This window comes from Rhinopithecus bieti, unplaced genomic scaffold (assembly GCF_001698545.2).
Source record: "Rhinopithecus bieti isolate Rb0 unplaced genomic scaffold, ASM169854v2 scaffold_8309, whole genome shotgun sequence".
NCBI lineage: Eukaryota > Metazoa > Chordata > Mammalia > Primates > Cercopithecidae > Rhinopithecus > Rhinopithecus bieti.
In genome coordinates this window covers 843,698-863,687 of record NW_016805935.1, presented here as the reverse complement: position 1 = coordinate 863,687, position 19,990 = coordinate 843,698, and the positions used below count along the sequence as shown (strand labels likewise).

General features: G+C 39.7%; 1 protein-coding gene across 1 annotated transcript in view; it reads right to left on the bottom strand.

Annotated features, from left to right (window-relative positions):
• KIF13A (kinesin family member 13A) overlaps positions 1-19,990 on the bottom strand; it is a gene marked incomplete at its 5' end in the record, with an annotated part of 231,233 nt that overhangs the window by 133,704 nt on the left and 77,539 nt on the right. The window contains one exon of the mRNA XM_017874247.1: positions 7,469-7,481. Coding sequence (XP_017729736.1) covers positions 7,469-7,481 — 13 coding nt within the window. The remainder of the gene's footprint in view (positions 1-7,468; positions 7,482-19,990) is intronic.

Here is a 19,990-nt window from a genome sequence, read left to right as displayed (position 1 = left end):
CTAGAGTGCAGTGGCATGATCATATCTCACTGAAGCCTCAGACTCCTGGGCTCAAGCGATCTTCCCACCTCAGCCTCCCAAGCAGCTGGGACTACAAGGACATGCTACTATGCCCAGCTAGTGATGATAATAATGATAATAATAATAATAATAATAATAATAATAATAATAATAATAATAATGTTATTATTGTTATTTTAAAGACAAGGTCTCCTTATGTTGCCCAGGCTGGCCTCAGACTCCTGGCCTCAAGCAATACTCCTGCCTCAGCCTCCGAAAGTGCTGTGATTACAGGCATGAGCTACCACACCCAGTCGAATTTCCCTCATTTACATCTATCTGCAATACTTCTCAGACAAAAACTTCAGACTCAAAACTACAGCCACACTGAGAAGGAAAGATACTCCAACCCTACAAATTATAAGACAAAGCCTCTCTTTTCCCCTGTAAACTACGGAGAGGTAAGAAGCAGATGTCTCATGTGTGCCCAAAAGCTTGCTTTTCTGCTTTTCTGTCTAAAAGAAACAAAACACACTTCCATAAATACTACACCATAATACACAACTAAAGGGTATGCATGAGGCTTATGCTGAAATAAATGTTTCTCCACTCAAGAGTGCAAATTTAGAAAATGTAACATTTATCAAAGAGAAAAATCCAAAGACACGGTACAAAGCAATTTATAAAGACAGAAACTTATATACATTTCCCTTGTATTCTGACATGCTACATTACACATGCTATATAAAAGAATTTTAAATCTAACTTTTAAAACTCAGCTGGAAGAGTTATCTTCATCTTCTCCTTGCCCTAACACAACACTTAGAAAAAATAACTTTTAGGAGTTAGGAACAAAAGAAACCCAATTCGGGAGGCCGAGGAAGGAGGATAGCTTGAAGCCAGGAATTTGAGACCAGACTGAGCAACAGAGTGAGACCTCATCTTTACAAAGAATTAAAAACTTAGCCAAGTGTGGTGGCTCATGTCTTTAGTCTCAGCTACTTGGGAGGCTGAGGCAGGAGGATCGCTTAAGCCCAGGAGTTTGAGGCTGCAGTTCAAAGATGCAGTGGGCTATGATTGTGCCACTGTATTCCAAGCTGGGTGAGACCCTGTCTCTTAAAAAAAGAAAGAAACCCAATTTAGGGAGAACAAGTGTATGAATTCTCAACCCCACCACCACCAGCAGCACCATTTATAAATCTGCGGCTTTTCTTAATTTTCATTGGTTCTTCCTCCTCTTTTCATTCTCCAAAGCGGAGTCCCAAGGTGCTATCCTCTATTCTCTCATATCTTCTATTCCACTTAATCCTGTTTTCAAGACATCCCTCTTCCGCCACTTCCTACTCTCTTCACCCCAATAATTTACCTGATCTTTGTAAGGCAGGGTCTGCAAATTCGTATCACCTGCTAAGCATTCTATCAGACGGCTGCCATCATTTCCAAATCAGCCATCTGAGTTGGAACCCATCAACTTCCCACTGAACCAAACTAGCTCTTCCTTCTTTAGTTTCTGCTGATTTTTCATTCACTCAGTTTCAAACCCCAGACACATCTCTGACTCTTGCTGTACTGTCTTTTCCTATATGCTGTTAGCATCAAAGTCCTGGTTACTTTATTTCTGTAATGTTTTCATAATTCTTCCCTTCCTCTTTCCTACTCTCACGGGCACTACTCCTGTGCAAACTCTTATTACCTTTTTTTTCTGATGTATTTTACTGAATACCACTGCTAGCTTCCCTACTGATCAAGCTTTGTTCAAAACAGGCAATAGAGACATTGAACGTATCAAGGTCCAACCCTGACATCAAGACCTGTCACAGCTGGGTGATACTTTGCAGTGGTAAGAATGTCTTTTGTATGCTAATGAGATGACTGGTGGCTGGGGTCCCTAGGTGGCTTCAAGATAGGGTGGGTTACCAGGAAGACCAAGGCAGGATTAGAGGGTTGGGACATTTAGCCCCATTCCTGACTTCCGGGAGGGGAGAGATGCTAGAGACTGAGTTCAATGGATTCAATCAGTTAAGCCCTATGTGATGGAGCCTCCATAAACATCCCTAAACTACAAGGATAGGAGAGCATCTGGGTTGCTGAACACAAGAAGATGCTGGAATGGCAGAACACACAGAAAGGGCAAAGAAGCTTCATGCTGCCCTATATACCTTGCCCTATGCATTGCTGCCATCTGACTCTTTCTGAGTCTTATCCTTTATCATAAGCTGGTGATATTATGTAAAGGGCATTCCTGAATTCTGTGAGTCATTCTAGCAAATTATGGAACCTGAGGAGGGGGACATGGGAACTCTTGATTTATAGCCAGTAGGTCAGAAGTATAGGTGGCAACCTGAGACTTGTGAATGGCATCTAAAGTGGAGGCAGCCTTGTGGGACTGAGCCCTTAACCTGTAGGTCTGTGCTAACTCCAGGTAACATGCCAGAATTGAACCAGATAGTAAGGCACTCAGCTGATTTTGGAGAACTGGAGAGTTTACTGGTGCTGGGGAAAACACCATATATTTGGTGTCTGGAGTGTTCTGGGTAAATACAGTTCAGTCACCCAGGATTCCTCTTCATGTACCTTTAGTCCAACTCTACACCTTGCCCTTACCTGAGCACAGTTGACACTCTCCTAGTTCAATCTCTTGGCACATCTGTCTACAATCAAATAACCAATGTGGGCTTTCAGAAGCTCTGCATGTTTTTCATTCAATGTATCCCAAGTATTTAATGTTTTTGATGTTTTGATGGTTAAAAATTTTATTTTTGTATTGTATATTGACAGTATAAAGAAATGTATTTTGACCTTTCTTCTGCCACCTTGCAGGAGCTTGTTTGCAGATTTCTTAAGGTTTTCCAAGTATACAACCTTATGGTACCTTATTGTAAATATACTTTTGCTACTTCCTTTCCATCTTGAATTTCTTTTACTTATTTTTCTTGCTTAACTGCACTGCCTAGGACCTCCTGTCAATGCACAATATAAGTTGTTAGGTCAATATCCTTGCCTTATTCCCCATTTTAGGCAGAAAGTATTCAGCCTTTTACTACTACATAGGATGTCAGATGTAGATTTCTCATGGGTCTTTTATCATATTGAGGTTTCTGTCTACTGTTAGCTTGCTGCAAGTTTGTATCATAAATTCATAAATAAATAATGAATTCTGCCAAATGCTTTTTTCCCTGCATCTTTTTTTTTTTTTGAGATGGAGTCTTGCTCTGTTGCCCAGCCTGGAGTGCAGTGGTGCAATCTCAGCTCACTGCAACCTCTGCTTCCCAGGTTCAAGTGATTCTCCTGCCTCAGCCTCCCAAGTAGCTGGGACTATAGGTGCGCGCCACCATGCCCAGCTAATTTTTCTATTTTTGAGTTGGGGTTTCACTGTGTTAGCCAGGCTGGTCTTGATCACCTGACCTCGTGATCCGCCCACCTCAGCTTCCCAAAGTGCTGGGATTACAGGCGTGAGCCACCACGTCCCATCCCTTTTTTTTTTTTTTGAGACTGGGGGGTCTGTCGCCCAGGCTGGAGTGCAGTTCCATGATCAAGCTCACTACAGCCTCAACTTACTGTAACCAAGTGATCATCCCACGTCAGCCTCCTAAGTAGCTGGGACTACAAGCACACGTCATCATGCCCTGCTAACTTTTTTTGTTTTCTATATTTAGTAGAGACAAGGTCTTGCTATGTTGCTCAGGCTAGTCTCAAACAATTCTCCTGCCTTGGCTTCCAAAGGTCTGAGATTACAGGCATGAGTCACTGCACCTGGTCTTTTTCTGCATCTTACGGATATGATCACATAGTTTTTCTTTTTCATTCTGTTAATAAGAATTATAGTGATTTTTTCACAATCACGACTTTTGTTTTTTACAGCAGTTTTAGGATTACAGAAAAATTGGGCAGATAGTACAGAGTTCCTATATAGTCTTGCTTGTCCCCACTCCCTACTGTTAAGAATTGTTTCCCCAATTATTAACATCTTTATTAGTGTGGTACATTTGTTATAACTGATGAACCAATATTGATACATTATTCGTAACTAAACTCCACAGTTTATATTAGGGTCCACTCTTTGAGCCGTATGGTTCTATGAATTTTGACAAATGCATAATGTCATATATCTGCCATTACAGTATCACACAGTACAGCTTCCCCTATGCTTTACTTATTCATCCCTATCCCAACTCCCTCTCAATTAAAGAAAGCTGTTACTACTAATAATAGTATTCAAAGAGTACCGTCCCAGGGATTGATAGAAAGGATGTGAGACCTTTCCTGCATAGCAGTTGGGTAAGAATAATGGTAACTCAACCATGGCTGAGTTATCATTAACTCAACTGGACCAGCTAGGCATTTGGATCTTCTTAAGAATGGATTCAAAGCAGCTGGATCTATCTGCTGCTAACCCCTTGTACTAAATTATTAATTTCGGTTTTGGGTTTTTCAGATTGAGGATTTATTTCTATTGGGTTATTTTCCAAATCAGTTATGCCACTTTCTATAATTTCTAGTTCTCTCCAACATTTTCAATCTTATATTTTATGTCTTTGAAGATAACAAATATATTTATTTTGGAGTTCGTGTCTAATAATTTGGCCATCTGAAGCATCTATGGGTCTATTTCTAATTTTTATTATTTCTGCTGGCTCTTGTTCATGTCACATCTTGTCATGTACCTCCTTAACTTTGACGGTGTATTGGACATTGTATTTTTAAAACAGTTTGTGGAATCACTAAAGACTTAGGATTTCATTCACTTCTGCCAGGTGCCTATGGGCACCTGCATTCTGGTATCACTTTGTTCCAATTTTTGTGCTTGAGATTTCCTGGATCATACAAATGACTTGGAACCACACAAGAATCCATGTGATGGCTGGTTTACCTCTGTTTCACCTTCATACCCTACCCTTGGCAGCATCTCAATCAACTTTACCAACCCAAAGTATAAGGAGATTAGCAAGGACTCCACCTCTGGAAGGACCTGAACTCTAATACTTTGTCCTCCTCAGCCCCACAAAGCGGTCAGCAATATGTATTTGCTCCATCTTTAAGCCGCTCCTTCCTGAATGGCATATATCTAAACGCTAGGTTCATCTCTCTAAATTTTTACCTCTTTCTAGATCTTGGTCTAGTAATTCCTCACTAACCTGGCTTATCTCCAGTGCCTTCAGGCATAAGTGTTTAATATTTTGTCCAGTCCTAGTTGTCCTCAGTGGAAAAGGTAATGCTAACTACTTAGTTTGTCATTTCTGACAGCAGAAGTCTGAACAGGAACTTTCTATGAATTTCACAAATATTTTACCTCGTCTTTAATATAATCAATTTTACATTATATTGTACACATACCAATCATCTTTTGGTATATGTGGGAAATTGGTTCGGGAACTCCCATGTATACCGAAGTCCACACAGACTCCAGTCCTACTCTGTTGGTCCCCTGGAACCCACCTATAGGAAAAGTTGGCCCTCTGTATACATGGGTTTCATGTCCCACGAATACTGTATTTTCTATCTGCGTTTAGTTGAAAAAAATTTGCATATAAGTGGACCTAGGCAGTTCAAACCTGTGTCGTCGTTCAGGGTTCAACAGTATTCCCCTCCCCCCACGCCCATTAGAATGCTAGGACTCTGTCTGACTCATGCAGCAGCTGTCCCCTGCCCAGAATAATTATTTGTTAAATCGAAACAACCAGGCTTCTCTGATGCTTTTGATTACTTATGCCCAAATCTCATCGTTTTAAATAAAATTTTATTCTTACATAATCATCATTAAAAGCACCTTGCTCTTTCCCACCTTCTTTCAACATTTACATGGTTTCTAGGAGGCAAGGCCTGTATCTACTTTGTGTCCATCTTTATTTGATTCTATTGAGTCATTTATTTGATTTCAAGATGATCTTTATGCTTTCCAGATGTGCCTTATGGCACGCATATAGGCATTGTTTAACATCGTGATTCAGCTTTAATTTTATTTTGAAAATTTCATGACACTTCTTAGGAACAATCAACAGGATATCCAGCAAAAATAAGGCTGGGAACCACTAGGCTATATATGCTCACTAGAAAGTGACAAGAACATTCCTGTGTACAAAGCAATAGTGATTTTAAAATGTTTTGTGTCTCTTTTCATTTCAGTGCTTTTCCTTCACTAAGCAGGCATATGTGGAGTTGTGCAGTATTTCATTGATATTTTGCTGTGGGGGAATACTTTGTACTACAGGACTGACTGTTCTGAAACTTTGGGGAACCAACAGCAAGGGATATAAAAACTAGATAAACAGCACTTACACATTCTAGTAGAGACCAATTTTAGGGATTATGTCTACACTGACAATTGCTCGGGGAGAATCTCCTGATTCCCTAGATTTGGCCAGAATGCCACTGCCAATACTTTTCTAATATGTTATATATTTCTACTTTCTTAACAGATCTCATTATCATTTGTTCAATGCATGCCTTCCTTGATGAGGAGAAGGCATACAGCAGCATTTTAGTGGGTTTCCATAATCCGAGATGGTTTGTTCTTCATAACCCCAGGGGAAAGTAAGCTTTGTCTTTTCTGGATTCCATACCATCACCCAACTTGTCTTAGATTCCAACCATATAGTTTGTGTAGGTAAGCCTGTTCTAATCCTATCTCAAGAAACACAGCTATAATCAGCATTACTGGCCAGGGGCTGGTCAAATTTCTCATTCCTTTTGGTGCTAAGTGTCCCTCTGATACTCAACAAAATGCTCACTGGTAACAAAATCAATCTTCAGTTATTCAGGGGCTGGTCATTCAGATTCCTTACTTCTCATATTCCCCCACTTCCCTCCTCTAACTATTCTCTAACTTCTAGGCTTCTCACTGGTAAAGATGCCATCAAAGGTTGGCCAGAGCAGGTGGGGAAAAAACTAACTAGTGGCCATTGTGATGGGCTAGGAACTCCAATGAGGCATATAAAGTTGGTAGAACGTTGAATCTCTATTTAAAAGTGTGAAGAACTTTTCCAATGATAACAACTAATCTCAGTGGGGCCAGGAAAAGATAGTTTGTCCAATCAGTAATCATGGTTACCAACTACCATCCTATGATATTACCATAGTTGTTCCTCCATATTCTAGGGTGTTGATACTGTGCAGTTCCAGCTCTTCCATTCACTCAATCTGTGAGTTTGGACATGCTATTTCATCTCTCTGAGTCTCATTTCATCATCAAGAAAACAGAAACAATAATCTGACAGGTTTGCTTTGAAGATTACAGCATTCATTCCGAGAATGAAATAATGTGTGAAAGTGCTCTGTCAATGTAGACTGACATTCTAACTTTACGTTAATACTGACATTAATTGTTTGTTCATGGTGTGAGTTTTAAATTAGGATGCTGTTTTTAGTTCTCAGTGAGACAGATTTTCTACATGGGTTACAGTGATAAATTAAATCCTGGATTTTTGCAAACTAAAGCAGTATACATGCCAAATTTCATATTAGTGCTTACCTTGGGAGGTTTCCTTAATGATGGAAAAAAAAATTCAGCAGCAGGGATACAGAGGGTTGTCAACACAGCAGTCACATCAGAGGGAAACAATGAAAGAGAAAAAACATAAGGTAAATTCAGCACCTTGATAACATGATCTGAAAGATATTCTTCTTCATGAAGATCAGAAGCCGAATTCAAACACATTACTGACTGAAGCGATAAACTCTTAATATTTGCTCAAAAACATGGCATGGACATAATGATTTCTCTCTTGGTTCCACAGAATGAAATCAGACAATCATTCAGATATTTTAACGATTTTAAGAAATGCCAATGGCAGAGCATCAAGATAAAGAAAGATGCCACAATCCTTACTGCATGTGATTAAATATTTTAAATCAATTTTATATTTAAATTTTCTTACATTTTGTTAAAATATATGCATATTTTCCTTTGATAAATACATATACTCTAACATAATATATGTGGGAGTTTTCTCATTTAAAACCATGGTTTTAAATAACTCATATACTTTAACACTGAATAGACATTTAAAAGCAAGTTTCCATGTTTTCCCCACCATCAGCCACACATGCACTTGCTAAAAGGTCTGTTTTTACACGTTAATAACTCAGAAATGACTGAAACTGCACCTGGAAAAAACTCTGAAAAGGAAATAGTTTTCTTTCTTTTCTTCTCCAGAGATGGGGTCTCACTTTGTTGTTCAGGATGGAGTGCAGTGATGCGATCATGGCTCACTGCAACCTTGAACTCCTGGGCTCAACTGATCCTCCTACCTCAGCCTCCCAAATAACTAGGACTACAAGTGTGTGCCACTACACCTGGGTAATTTTTTACTTTCTTAAGAGACACTATGTTGCCCAGGCTGGTCTCAAACTCCGGACCTCAAGCAATTCCCCCACCTCAGCCTCCCAAAGTGCTGGGATTACAGGTGTGAACCACTGCATTTGGCTAGGAAACAGTTTTCAAGGCAATAAAATGTTCGGTTGACTTGCTTTGTAAATATTTTCTTCATGTACAAAATTAAGGAGCTCAATTATGATTTCTAAGTTATGCAACCCTAAGACAAGAATTGGCCTTCCTGATAGTCACTCTTGATCAACTTCTGATATCCTCAATTCATAAACTGTAAAATTACTATGAAAAAGAAATGGGGGCATTTATCCTATGGCTTTAATCCTTCTTAGGAAATAGAATCATGGGGCTCAGAAAATAGATTTTCCAGGGCAGAGGACACAGAAAGGTACACGCAAAAACAGCAGGATGCCTTTTCTCCATCACTGGGTGTGACACTCCTTACAGAGCTCTGAGGGACTCGAACAAAACTGAGAGCTCAGTAGCAGGGGAAAAAAATGTCCAATCACATGCATAATTCTATACTTCCGAGTGCAGGGAAGAAAAATCATCCCATTCCTATAATGATGAAGTTGAAACATCATTTTCTTGAAATTCCACGAATTAGCTGAAAGAGAATGACCCCTTATTGCCTTATGTCATTCCCTCAGACAGACACAATGGGAATGTGATGTTTGTCTTCAGGTTTTAGAGGGGAACTAGAATAACTGGTATCTCTGGCTGCCATTAAGCAAGTCTCAACATATTTGTATGTCTACCCTTTAAAACAAGATAAACATTTATAGAGGTTATACATAAAAATGCACAAGTGTTTTTAATTCTAAGCAAGTCATGGATTTCCATACTGTTAAAAAACTTGAGATTTCTGCCATGAAAATGTCCTTAAGTGGAAGACTATTCAGAAAGGCCTCAGTTCTAAGTAGGTAAAACAATAATAAAACTTTATGAACCACATTTTTGACTACACCTTCTCATTTTGCTTGCTTTATTCTTTAAAAGCCATGTAAATCACTGCTTTATTTAACAAAGGAAAGAAAAGTCACTTGGGTTACAATAAGGCCATTATATGAAACAGCACAGACCAAAGGTAATTAAATGTAGGTTTCCCATTTACGTTATGATGAACCCAGTAACCAACGGGGCTGTGACAGACTAGGGAATCCCAGTGAGCTCTCTGGAATTCTCATATGTGCCCTTTATGCCACAGCCACAGCACAATCATAACCACCACCAGCAGCAATGAACCAGTGCTGGTTTGTAGCCAGTAGGGCATTCACCTTCTTAGCCGTCAGCAACAAAATTATCCTTTCTTCACTGACATTCCAAGAAGGTTTTCTTCATTCTTCTTAGAAAACCAATTCTATTTCAGCATTTTAAGCACTTTAAAAGTCTTTATCACTTAGAAGATAGCCCATAACATGGGAATACCAACATAATTCTGCTACCTTCTTTTGTGTTTCTGAGTAAAGACCGCTTGTTAAGAATAAATGGAGACTGGGCAGAAAAGAAAAAAGGGAAGCCACAAAGCTCATCTGCTGCTACCCAGACTTACTCAATATTCAGTTTAGAATAAGGATCCTTGCTAAAGAAGGAAAAGTAAACCCTGTAGCACATCATAACTGTACTTCATTCATTGATACACCCTGTACTTCATTCATTGATATACACGGTCAGTCATACACGGTAACTTATGTCGATTTGATACACCCTGACTTCCTTCATTGAATCACTGTACTTCATTTCACTGATACACCCTCTACTTCATTCACTGATACACCTTATTAAGGTTTGAATGAGGTGATGGGCTGCTCACTCATCCTAATTCAGATTCAAGGTTACTGCCCCAAACTCTAGAGGCTATATGTCCTTCTTGGGCAGTTGTGAAAAAAAATGTTTTCAGTATCAGTAATACTGACACTATAATCGAATACAGTATGCTATCCTTTAGGGGAAAAAAAAAACTCATGTGATATTACAATGTAAAAATAAAAAATTTCATATACATATGAAATCTTAATCTTCATCCCTTTCATATATATAAAGTACTAAAATAAACTTAACAGGCTGAGATGGCTTCAAGGTCCTGGGTTTCTATATAAACAAAACAAAACTTAAATTCAGCCAATCACCTCCAATCACCAGCAGCCAACTGAGCATTAGGCACATAATCAAGAATTTTCCACTGGGACAATACAAATGAAACAACTGCTCCAACTTTAACCAATCAAATAATTTCTTTGCTTTCCTTCTGAGTTCACCCTACAAAAGTTTTCCCTTCATGACCCTTCAGTGGAGCCCCAAACCCCTTCCAGTTTGGAGCTGCCCAATTCATGAATCACTATCCGCACAAATAAATTCTTTAACATTTTAATGCACCAAGTTCATCTGTTAACAAGTTGAAAAACAAATGAAATGAGAATGAATAATATAAACATCTATCAGATTCAACACAAACCATACAAACACGTATTTTAAAAATTATGGGCTGGGCACAGTGGCATGCACCTGTAATCCCAGCCACTAGGGAGGCTGAGGCATGAGAACTGCTTGAACCCAGGAGGCAGAGGTTGCAGTTAGCCAAGATCAGGTCACACTGCACTCCTGCCTGGGTGACAGAGCAAGACTCCGTCTCAAAAAAAAAAAAAAAAAAGGCCTTTTGTTGACTGTATCAGTCAAAGCCATGACTGTTAGTCAAGTACAGACTACTGTTGAGATACCTATGTGGCTTCATTACAGAAAGAGGCAATCATTTTGCTCAGTAAATATCTAGTGAACTAAAAAAAGAACATCCCTTGAAACAGACCTAACTGACCCCGACACATAGGTTTGGTTGCTGACTCCTTAGAAAACAGCATTTCATTGACACTTGCCTAAAGGTGTGTTTATTTCTGACTACTCTCCAATGCCCATCCTCCCCTTCATTCTCCAAAACATCCTTGTTTTTCATCATGTGAACTTCTCTAAGTAGTCAAGTATTAGTACTTTTGTATATTCCAAAGAAATAAACTAAATACAATTTGACATTTTAGAAGACATTCTAGGTTCCAGGATTTGGAGAGAAAATAAGGAGGGGCAGTTCTTATTTTCTACATTGATAGTAGTTCTATTTTTGCAAAACACTGAAGCTCCTCTTCTCTCCCAGGACAAGCAGGTTGATCTCTTTCAGGTCACCCACACCATGAGATTTTACCACACAACTCATGCAGTTTACATGCCTTTATCCCACTTTGTCTTTCCACTCTGCCTGATCATACCTGCCCACTCTTGAAGACACAGTTCAAGGCTCAGCTCTCTCAATTCCTCACCAGCCTTGGAGACTACCTTGGCCTTCACTACTTCTAATATCCCAAGACTCCTAGGGTCGACAAAACAGCTTAGCACTTATTGGCACACATAAAGTTCTGTTGCCTTCAGTAACTTTGTCTGCATTTGAGTCTCATATATCTTTAAGATTTAAACCCCTTGAAAACAGAAGCCAGGTCACATGGTATATAATCCCTGTCCCCAATCCCATCTATTCATGTAGGGCTGAGTACAGTATAAGAACTCAGAAATAATTCTTTTACATTAGTGAGTTAAATATAATCCAGTTGTGAGGATTTACTTAAATCACCACCACAATCCTGCAATTTTGGGGCAAGACTACCTGCATTTAACAGCAGTGAAGACTTCAGAGACTGTCAGAAAATGCAGAATATTTGTGATGACTTACTTAAAAATAATTATTTCTCTAGACCAGCATTTCACAAGCATAGAAATTGAATGGGATGTTAACAAAGGTCAAGCCCTTAAAAAGCTTCTGACATCAACTAAATTGAGAAATGCTGCTGAACACAGTTAAATACGGGTTTCTTTAAGGCAGTACTTTTTAGAGACTTTGACATGCTAATATATGTTGTTACTCTCTTTGCATATTCAATGCAACATTTCAACAGCAGCATTCCCCAAACTTATTTGATCATAGAATTTTCTTGGAGGAACATATTTTGGGGAAAACATATCAATGATTTTGATAAACAAAAAAGTATTTTGAAGGATGCAATGGGATTTCCATATTGCAACAAATCTAGCAGCTCAATAATCTCAGGTATTGACATAGTATGGCTAAAATTTGAGATGAACAAAAAAATTGCTATTAAAAATATACACAATTATCAGAGAAAAGTAAATTTTAAATGACTTTTGAAATGTATACTTATGTAAGTGCTTTAAGAGGTATAAACAAAATGGCACAAGAACTCACAGAACAGAGGGATCAAAGCTGAATGCAGGCATGAGGATGTGGTGGTCAAGAAGAGAGAGGATCTGGAAAGGGTCTTCAAAGACAGGGAAGACTCTAACAGGGATGTGGGCTACTTCTAATAGAAGTGATTGTGTTAGCAAAAGTACTTGAATGAAAATATTCTAGGTGTCTTGGCAAGGGTTCAGTTTGATGAGAACAGAGAGTATATTGGCGGGGATGGGTAGGGAGAACACTAGAAAACAGTACAGTTGCCAGGCGGCGTGGCTCACGCCTGTAATCCCAGTAATTTGGGAGGCCAAGGTGGGAGGATCACTTGAGTCCAGGAGTTCAAGACCACCCTAGGCAACACACTAAGACCCCCATCTTTACTAAAAATTAAAAAAAAGTAGTAGGTGTGGTGGCTCATGCCTGTAATCCCAGCATTTTGGAAGGCTGAGGTGGGTGGATCACTTGAGGTCAGGAGTTCAAGACCCGCCTGGCCAAGATGGTGAAACCCCATCTCTGCTAAAAATACAAAAATTAGCCGGGTGTTGCGGTACATGCCTGTAATTCCAGCTACTCAGGAGGCTGAGGCAGGAGAATCACTTGAACCTGGGAGGCAGAGGCTGCAGTGAGCCGAGACTGCACCACTGTATTCCAGCCTGGGTGAGAGTGAGACTATGACTTAAAAAGAAAAAAGAAAATGGTAAAGATAAATTGGACCTATAGTGGGACAGATCTTGAAAGGAGAAGTCTGTATTTAATTTAGTAGGTAGTACAGACCTGGAAAGTTCAATAAGGAGGACTAAAATAAAGGAGAATAGCCTATCGCAACAACAACAGTAAAAATCCTAAACAGCTTAAGTTCTTTCCCCACACTTCATTCTGAAAGATGACTGGGTCAAGGAGTCCTCTGACCACTGTTTACAGCATATTGACTATAATTAGCTACTTAGAAGTTTGGCAGCCAAAGGCTCTGATGTACAATGGCCTACACCAGTCAGTACTTTGAGAGATGTGTGTGATCAGAGAAGTATCTTCTGAACCAGAAATTTCTCTTTCATGTATTAAAATATTTTATTAATTGTTGGAAATGGCTGCAACCTAGATCTGAAAGATACACAGTTACATGGCATTTGCCTCCTGGAAATTAGTTTAAGGACATATTCTTTATTATGAAGTCTGTGACTGTCAATTCCAACTTGGAGAACTAAACAGGTCATCAAAATCTTCTAAGTCAAACTTGCCCAACCCATGGCCCACGGGCCTCAAGGGGCCCAGGACGGCTTTCAATGCAGCCCAACACAAATTTGCAAACTTTATTAAAACATTATGAGATTCTTTTGTGGTTTATTTTTTATTTTTTAGCTCATTAGCTATCATTAGTATTAGTGTATTTTGTGTGTGGCCCAAGACAATTCTTCTTCTTCCAATGTGGCCCAGGGAAGTCAAAAGATGAGACAACCCTGTTCTAAGTATTCTCCTAATCAGCAAGTATTTATTGAATACCAGCTCCCACAATGCATATTATGAGTGCTTTGAGGGAATATTTAGGGGAATTAGGCATGGTCTCTGACATCCGGAAGCTTAAAACCATGCAAGAGAGACTGATATATACATGTATAACTAATATTAAGTGGACAGTAATAAGTGTGACAACAGAGACAGGAATGAAGAGCTATGTTCAGTCAACAAATATTTCTCACGCACTTTCTGCCACTCTATTGGGATACAAAAATAAATTAGTCTTTTTGCCTTTCAAACAAGAAACTGATTTTTTTATACACATATCACAATACAATATAAAGTGCATAGCAGCTCTCCAAAAAAGCAGGGGATTCACTGGGCAAAGGGGGAATTTTCTTGGAGGAGAAACGCCTGGAGCAGAATTTAGGAGGACTTAATAGGAATTCACCAAGCTGACAAGCCAAAGAAATGTTATCTCAATAGGGAGAATCATCTGTGCAAAAAGCACCAGAGAACACAGCTCATTTGAGGGCCACAGATTGTTCTGTTGCCAAGCTCAGCAGTTAGACTACAGTTAGCAGAGAAGGTGAGACCTGGGATGATGGTATAGGGATGAGGTTTTGTAGGACAGTAGGTACCATTTTCAATCAAGATTTATTAAGTGTAGTTTGGAGATAAGTTTATATACTTGTGTATCAATAATCAAACATTACCTACATTGAAAACATATAACAAAAGCTTCTATGAATTATAATAAGTAGAAGGGGTTACATATGCATCTGGAAGAGCCTTTGAAACCTATCACAAGAAGAATGCAAATGTCAAAAACTTTAAGTTCCAAGACAAAGGCTGGTTTGAAAATTTTAAAAAAGAGAGCCATCAGATGATCAAACCTACAATCACTACAGCAACATTTTCTGAATATGTGAAGAGGCTGATTCATTCAAGAGACATGCCACCAAGTTTGTTTTGGAAGAATACTGGATAGATCATTCAGAATCTACTAAATTCAGGATATACGCTTAATGTCATTTTCTAATTTTTTTTCTCCTAACCCCTTATTTCCTCTAAGACTTTGATCTCACTGCCTGTGATGCTTTGTTTCGCTTTCTCCTTCCTTCCTTCCCTTTCTTCCATTTTTCCCTTTTTTTTTTTTTTTTTTTTTTTGGAGGAGGCCTCGCTCTGCTGCCTAGGCTGGAGTGCAATGATGTGGTATCAGCTCATTGTAGCCTCAGCCTCCTGGGCTCAAGAGAGCCTCCCATCTCAGCCTCCTGAGTAGCTGGGTCTACAGGTGTGCACTACCACACCCAGCTAATTTTTGTATTTTTTTGTTAAGACAGGGTCTTGGCATATTGTCCAGGCTGGTCTTGAACTTCTGGGCTCAAGCAATCCTCCTGCCTCAGCCTCTCAAAGTAAGGCTTAGATTACAGGCATTAGTTACTATTCCTGGGTGCTGCAGTGCTTTTCAAGAACACAATTCTTGCAGCTGGCAAGGGGAAGCTATGGTTCCATGAGAAGACCTGGTAGGGCAAGAATTGAGTAGAGAAGGAAGTCAAGTCAGGAGGATGACAGACTGGGAGAAAACAGCAGAGGTAAGAAACTCATGGTCTGGATATAATTTAAGAGTAAAGATGCAGAGGTGCTGGGTGAGATAAGATGCTACAGTCGACAAGTGGAACCTAACATTTCCGAGGTAGCACATTTCAGGGTAGTAAACTCTAACCTGGTCATATAGTATATCTGTGAATTGGAATGGATGATCATTACTTTAATTAATAGCTAACACTTACTGAGTTCTAATTATGTGCCAGATAGGTTTCTGTTACTATTTGCTTCAACTCACTTAACATATTTAATGACCCTATACATAAAAACTCTTTATTATCATTTTTCAAATAAAAAATACTGAGGTACAAGGTATAGAGATTATATGACTTTCACAAGATCACAGTTAATGGCATCACCATGATTCAAATCCAGGCAGTCTCTGGCTGGAGCACACTGTACACGTAACTGCTATTGTATATTGTCTCTCTGGCATCAAAGAATTTGGTTGAGCGCTCTTTCAGCTTAGGCTAGGTATTGATTGGATAGCAATCCATGTGGATGTTCAATGATGTGGATCATCCATGCTTACAAGGGTTATCCATGTGGTTAATAGCATGAATTAGCACTTCTGTGTCCTTCATGAATGTGTAGGAGAAACCTACACAGAGTGAACCTCCAAGAAGGAAAGGCATTTATGGAAAAAAAAAGGAACTGGTATGACAACATGGAGTTAGAAGGCTGCAAACGACTACTTCCTGCTGAGGTAGTAGGAAACTGAGGGCCACTGAAGAGGGGTATAAAAAAAGCCACAAAAATGTAGACGCAGATGTGTTGGGAGCAAATCCTAGGCAGAAGGACAGCTGGAACAAAGCCAGAGTGCACAGGATATGTTCAGAGAACAGCAGGTAGACAGAATGTAATTGAGAGCCATACAGCTGGAAGAATAGACAAGAACCAAATCGCAGACAGCACTGACTGCCATGATGACTCAGCCTTTTCTCAGAAGAAATTGCCACAGATGGTTTGCGCAATGGGAATGACATGGCTAGATCTGTTTTAGGAGGGTGAGACTCAAGCGTGAATTAAGAGGCCACACCATCTAGAGTCAGCAGTGAGGCACGCACTGGTGAGCCTCTGCCTGGTACCAACTGCAGCCCTCACGGTGTGTTAAGTTAAGACACTACCGCAAGGACAAGACACAAAGTAGGGTGGAAAGACAGAACACAAAGACAACTTGAAGGAAAAATCTGTAAGACGTGTTGAGTGCTGTCCCCCTCCACCTAGCCAGTCCACCACGTCTACAAAGATTGAACCACTGCCCCACAGCATGAAGGGACTTTCCGCATGGGACTTCAGTAGCAGACCTCGAAGCAGACCTGATGGAATGGATGAAGAAAAAAATGGTTTCAATTCGTTTGATACTTATTATATTGTTGACAGTTTTAAAAATTAATTGAGGCCGGGCACGGTGGCTCATGACTATAATACCAGCACTTTGGGAGGTCACGATGGGAGGACTGCTTGAGCCCAGGAGTTCAAGACCAGCCTGAGCAACACAGTAAGACCTTGTCTCTACTAAAATTGTTTTTAAAAATCAGCCAGGTGTGATGGTGCGTGCCTGTAGTCCCAGCTATTCAGGAGGCTGAGGTGGGAGGATCGCTTGAGCCCGGGAGATTGAGGCTGCAATGAGCCATGGTTATGCCACTGCACTCCAGCCTAGGCGACACAGCGAGACTCTGTCTTAAAGAAATAAAATTAAAATGAACTCAAAATACACTTGCAATTTTTTAAAATGCTAATGCTGATATGCCTTCTTTAAAAAAAAAAAAAACCTGCTTCCTTTTAAAAAATTACCAGTTAATCTATTTTCATTTTCAATAAAACTCAAAAGAAAAACAACTAATTTTGTACTGAAGTAGATAGACTTGTGGTTTGTTTTTGGACTACTTTGGTATATTTGAACTACTTCCTTCTGGCATAACTATATTTGGCTTAAAGTTCTTCAAGCTATAATGAAGCACAGTGATGAGGAATTCAGGACTGGGGGTCAAACAATCCTAGCTCTGCCATGATCTAGCCATGTTGACCTTGGACGAGTTTACTCAACCCCTGAGTCTCAGCCTCTAAAATGGGAGTAGAAGAGCACTCCTACAGCACTGTTGAGGGATGGCATGAGGTGACGTGGGTAATGCTGTACACCATTAGCATGCAGAGTTACTGCTCAATAAATGTTAGATGCCATTGCTGTTGTTACAACAAATATTCCTCCTGAATCATACATGCAAAATGTCACCGTCGCTCAAACGAAATTTCATCTAGGAAAAGGGTACTGGGAGCTGAAGAATGACAGAATTTCTAAAACAGGGTTCTTTCCCTTAAGAAAAAAAGGCTTTTGGCTGGGCGCGGTGGCTCACGCCTGTAATTCCAGCACCTTGGGAGGCCGAGGTGGGTGGACCACCTGAGGTCAGGAGTTTGAGACCAGCCTGGCCAACATGGTGAAATCCCGTCTCTATTAAAAATACAAAAATTAGCCAGGTGTGGTGGTGTGTGCCTGTAGTTCCAGCTACTTGGGAGGTCTTGAGGCAGAAGAATTGCTTGAATCTGGGAGGCGGAGGTCACAGTAAGCCGAGATTGCACCACTGCACTCTAGCCTGGGCAACAGAGTGAGACTCTGTCTCAAAAGAAAAAAAGAGAAAGTGAGAGTGGGGAAAAAAAAAACTCTGGAAAGAATTACATAAATATGTATAAAGTTGGACATATTTATAAGAAGTAAATTATGATATGAATTTCTTTAGAAAAGAGCCAAGAGCAGTATGCTACAAACACTTCAGGACAACCACCCCTGACATCTGGTCTCACATACAGCCACACCTACATGTAAGGTACAATACAGCTCCATGACAGTGAAACTGAGGCCAAGGTAGCTGACAAAATGGACATAGGAATAATAGTCTAAAATTTAACAATAGTCCGTATTTAAAAATAGATCCAATATTATAAAATTTGCATTTACTTCCCAATTTGGTAAGTAGTGGGTATTACCCATATCGCTAGCTAGAGAACCTGGCAGTACTGTCTCATGACCTGAAAAGCTAGAGAACCTACAAGCACTGTCTCATGACCTGAAAAGCTGGCAATAAAAGGTGAAGCAAACACATGGTCTATATGTGTATTTCCAAAATTAGAAACAGAAACCAAGGGAGCAAACAGCTTTCAGTTTCCTTTCCCAAAACAACTTGAATTTCCAACTGAGTACCAAAAAGTAGGATATTATTACCAATGTAAGAGGTATCCTACAGGCCAGAATCAAGCATTTATAGTTTAATAGTTTGACTTCTGAAATGAATAGGGAGACAAGATTTTTTTTTTTAATTAACTGTTGGTTTTTGTCAAAAATGTTTCCTGCAATAAAGACGTGTCAACTGTATAAGAGAAGCAATAAACTTCTGAAATAAAGTCAGTAACAGCAAAGTCTTAAAATTCTCACCACGGGGTTTCTAATAAATTCAAAGGTTTTTTTTGGTTGTCGTTGTTGTTGTTTTGAGACGGAGTTTCGCTATGTCGCCCAGGCTGGAGTGCAGTGGCCGGATCTCAGCTCACTGTAAGCTCTGCCTCCCGGGTTCACGCCATTCTCCTGCCTCAGCCTCCCAAGTAGCTGGGACTACAGGTGCCTGCCACCACGCCCAGCTAATTTTTTTGTATTTTTAGTAGAGACGGGGTTTCACTGTGTTAGCCAGGATGGTCTCGATCTCCTGACCTTGTGATCCGCCTGTCTTGGCCTGCCAAAGTGCTGGGATTACAGGCTTGACCCACCACGCCCGGCCTAAATTCAAGTTTTATAAGTTAATTTCATTATTTTAAAACTCTGATGATCCCAAAAACTCTTTTAGAGGTATAATAGTTCATAAATATAATACAATGAAATTCTAATGTTTTCAATCAGTATTTTTCTTTCTGTACTGTGCACACTATCTGGCACTCAGCAAGACTCAAGTTTTGACATATAGGCCATCCACGTCCACTGACTGAGGGGTGAAACCCAGAGTAGTGACCCTCCACCACTGACCGCAGCCCTTTGGGTATGCATCAAATGCCTTGCAAATAATTTGTATTCAAACAATTCTTGTGAAAGGACTCAGTCAACCTATCAGTGAGTTACCAACCTCTCCTGATATCAGGTTCCTCTCCACTATGACAAGAGTAACTATAAACACACTTCTAATAAAAACTTTGTTGGATAAAAATATTTTTTTAAAATAAAAGAAATTTAATGTTACTCAGGTTGAGCTTAAAATCTAAAATACAAGCTTTCTTTACAAACATCACATGTTCTCACTTATTTGTGGGATCTAAAAATCAAAACAATTAAACTCATAGACTCAGAGTGTAGAAGGATGGTTACCAGAGGCTGGGAAGGTTCATGAGCT